This window comes from Tribolium madens, unplaced genomic scaffold (assembly GCF_015345945.1).
Source record: "Tribolium madens isolate multiple individuals breed KSU strain unplaced genomic scaffold, Tmad_KSU_1.1 Scaffold_20;HRSCAF=117;Tcas5.2_LG4, whole genome shotgun sequence".
NCBI classification, from domain to species: Eukaryota; Metazoa; Arthropoda; class Insecta; order Coleoptera; family Tenebrionidae; genus Tribolium; species Tribolium madens.
Window position 1 is genome coordinate 3,022,713 of NW_025400985.1, and position 4,097 is coordinate 3,026,809.

Consider the following 4,097-nt stretch of genomic DNA (forward strand, 5'->3'; position numbering starts at 1 on the left):
AACACTTTATTATTTCTTTAATACTTCGAATAATAAACACAAGGATTAATTTTATTCTCTATTATTTTTTTGGTTTGAGAAAACCCCTAGAGAATTTCCCATATATCTGTTTAAGTTGTTTTGGATGGAGCTTTTAAAAACTGACTTCTCGCAAATTCATAACCTTTTGGAGAAATACCTCCAGGCAATACAACGACCTACTGTAACTTCAGACCATCTTGGGTTACTTAGGGAATAATTATAAATTTGCTTAAGTAAAAACACAGTCCTTGGTTCTAAGTCCTTAGCATCTGACTCAATTTTCACTACACAATGTTGACCTTTACTGTAATTGTCAATTTTTTCCTGCATTTTCTCTAGTTTTTCAAGTTTATTTTCGTACAGCTTATTCAACTTTTGAAATCCTATATTTGCTCCCTGTAACTTTTTTTCTAAATTTTGAATTTTATCTAGTAAGACAAATTTTTCTTCCGAACTTATTGCATCTGGAACAGTTTTAAATTGCTTTGTTGATCAAAATCAAATCGAAATGGACTTGAAATTATATAATTTTTGTCAATTGAGTCTAGAGATTGGAGACACGATGCAGGCGTTTCTAACGCTTACATTCTGAATTAATTAAAGTCTTAGAGATTATCTGAAAACGAGTAATTCTTTTATAATTCAACAGCAAGAATAGAACTGTATTTGGTAGCAATTTTTTGTTTTTGTAATGTCTGAAACAATGATACTATTGATATTGCGCTTCTTACGCTGAAAAAATAGACTGGTTGTGTGACAGATCAATATTTGATTAAATATGTCAACAATTGTCACATTTAATTTCGTACAAATTTTCAAATTTAACTAATTAGTTTTTTTCCATCTACCGGAATTTACCATTTTGACAAGTCGACTTTATATTACTGTCAATCAACACAGATGACACTTTTACTGCAAAAGTGCTTCAAAGTTTCAAAAGTTATCTTTAAACTTAATTGTTTCCAAGTTTTCTTATATTCACAGGCGCAAAAATATGCAAGTTTCCAGAAAGTATGACATTATTGTGATTGGTGGCGGCATTATTGGTACAGCTATCGGAAAAATTCTGAAGGAAAATCTGAAACTCGCAAAAATAGCACTGTTAGAAAAAGAAGAAGCTCTCGGTCGGCATCAGAGCAGCCACAACAGTCAAGTGCTCCATGCTGGGATCTACTACAAATCTGATTCTTTAAAAGCCAAACTGTGTGTAGAAGGCGCAAAATTGATTTACGATTATTGTAATATAAAAAACATCCCAGTCAAGAAATATGGTAAATTAATTATCGCTCGAGACGTATTGGATAAATATCGTCTAAAAGAATTGTACAAACAAGGCTTGAGAAATAACGTGTCTGGTATAGAACTCCTTGAGTGGAAAAGTGTTAAAAACATTCAACCCCATTGCCAGGGTTTGCAAGCACTATGGTCCCCAAACAGTGGCAATATTAATTGGGAAGTGGTGACTAAAAGTTTCGCAGAAGACTTTAAAAATGCAGCTGGGGATATATTTCTCGATTTTGGGGTAAAATGTATTAAAGAGTCGAACGAAGCTTCACACCCTTTGATAATCATGGGGGAAAAAGGAAATTTCTTGGCGAAATACGTCGTTACTTGTCTTGGTTTGTACTCGGGTTCGCTTACTGGACCACAGAATGGTTTCGAAAACGTTTCCTTGCAAGTCAATTATTATACATTAAATCCACGGCTTAATCGTTTTGTCAAAACCAATATTTATGCAATCCCCCATATCGACATGCCCTTCATAGGCGTCCATTTCAGTCCCACTGTCGAGGGCGAAGTCCTACTAGGACCAAGTGCCATTCCTGCCCTGAAACTGGACAGTTATGAGTACATTACCCAAATAAGTTTCACACAATTCTCACTGCATTTTTTAGTAAGTCTGCAATTGACATCACGTATATTCGAAACAAGGTTTTTTCCAAAAATGTTGGATTTTTGTTTTTGAAAAATTTCCAGACTTGTTTGCACCAAGTGACTGAAGCAGTTTCCGGGGATTTTCGAACCGCCGTTTTGAATAAATACTTACCAATGATTTCAAAAAATGACATTCTTCCGGGTCCCACAGCTGTGCAAGGCCAGATTGTGACGAAAGATGGGGAATTTGTTGATGATTTTTTATTCGAGATATTCGAAGGCGAGGGAGTGCAAAAACGGATTATTAACTGTAGATTTGTTCCAAGTCCTGGCGCAACCAGTTCTTTGGCCATTGCCAACATGGTATATGACAAAATACGAAAAGTTGACAATTTTGGAAATTAGGGAGCAAAAACTCGAATTATTATCGTTTAGATTTGTTTGTCTAAAAATCAATAAAACATGTTTAACAATAATAAAATACAAATTTGAAGATTAACTTTTTTAATAAAACGTAGCTAGGTACAAGAATATTACAATTAGAAAGAGTTGAGTATAACAACGTATTAACAGTAACACATCTCCCAAATTTAGAAACAATAAACACTACAAAATTCGAAATACACCTCGTGGAGTTTTTAAAATACAAAATACTGATGCTCAATAAAGAATACATTAAATTAAATTAATTTGTAAAATATAGATTGCTTTTTATTTACACTCGTGAAATAACTAAAATATTTTTTATCACAATTATTTATATACTGGTATAAACACGTATGTAACGACATTCTAAAACAAAAAAATTGCTTCGGAAGCACAAAATCATCACATTAAAAATTTAAAAGAACCAGTTTTCTCAGTTGGTCAATATTTTCTCATTTCAAAATTTGATATGGAACTGGTTCTACTATACAGGTGTTTCATAACTCGCGCCAATATAAAAAAATGCCAAGTAAGTTAAGATACCGGGGACATGAAAAAATGTTAAAAAAAATCGACATTGATTGTTTTTTTGTTCATAATTATTTAGTAAAGGTACAAAATTTTTAGCAAAAAAAACGTAAAATTATTTTTCCAACAGAAATAAATGGGACCAAAGTGAAAAATTTAAATCCCCATAATTGCGAAATTCTTAGAGACAGAATTTTTAATATTATTTTTTGCATGTTCCAGGAATCTTATCTTACTTGACATTTTTCCCTGGGGTGTGAGTTCTGAAACACCCTGTATAATTCTTTATCTCTTTTTTCATAATAAAATCTCCAATGGTTAAAAATGAAAGAATCAAATTAGCATACAAACAGAATATTTTGTTAAGATATGATTTTAATACCGAAACCATATTTCAACTGATTTATTTAAAATAAATTTCTCTTTTTCAACAATCTTCTTTTATAAAAGTATACATTCATGCAAATAAGTACTTTCACACAATGTGCTTAAAACTTGAAAATCACGCATATTTCTGAGGGTAATTTATAAGTTTGTATTAAAAAAAAATAAAACCCTAACTGAAACGGTCCACAAAATTAAAAAAATTGGTCGTTTCTCGTTGACATCAAACTACGACTTTTAAAACCGCTCTTGTATTTTAAGTAGATTCAGTAAAACTCTACTGTGCCCGAAATTTAAAAATGTGCTCTTCATTTTTAACATCAAAATGTAGGTAAGAGTAACATTTAAATCACATTCATTACTTGAAATGCAGGAATAACTACATTACTGGAACATTTCGAATATATTATGACCTTACATTTGGTCAAAAATATCTTCCGAGCTTGTATTCAAATCAAGTGCACAGTTAATTATTATTTGTTTGGAATAAAATTCGAGCACTTGATTTTTAGGCAGTGTACATGCAGAAAATTCTATATTATGAGTTAAAATTGTGTTGAAAACAACCATAGAAGACATTTCACCTAATCAAGTCAAAGTTGCAATAAAAATTATGTACACAGTGTCCCAGCGAGTTGAAAAAGTCCATTAGTGACCCTAAATGGTACAATTAAAAAAAATGTATAGAGATTGTAAAAGTCGTTGTAAATCCTGAAATTCGAATTATTTTATTGTAAAAATAAAGAATAATGGATTCATTTTAACACAAATGTGATTATTAAGTGATATTTCTTCCATCTCTTGTGCAACTGTGAACTTTTTGGCTACTAAAACAATAGTAATTTTTTTTTATGTTTAACGTT

At 31.4% G+C, this 4,097-nt stretch overlaps 1 protein-coding gene across 1 annotated transcript; it reads left to right on the top strand.

Annotated features, from left to right (window-relative positions):
- Positions 1-874: 874 nt before the first annotated feature.
- On the top strand, positions 875-2,301 carry LOC123005595 (L-2-hydroxyglutarate dehydrogenase, mitochondrial-like). Its single transcript, XM_044399410.1, has 2 exons — positions 875-1,869; positions 1,917-2,301. Exons 1-2 carry the CDS (start codon positions 1,016-1,018, stop codon positions 2,299-2,301), a joined length of 1,239 nt encoding a protein of 412 aa, XP_044255345.1. The 5' UTR covers positions 875-1,015.
- Positions 2,302-4,097: the final 1,796 nt, after the last annotated feature.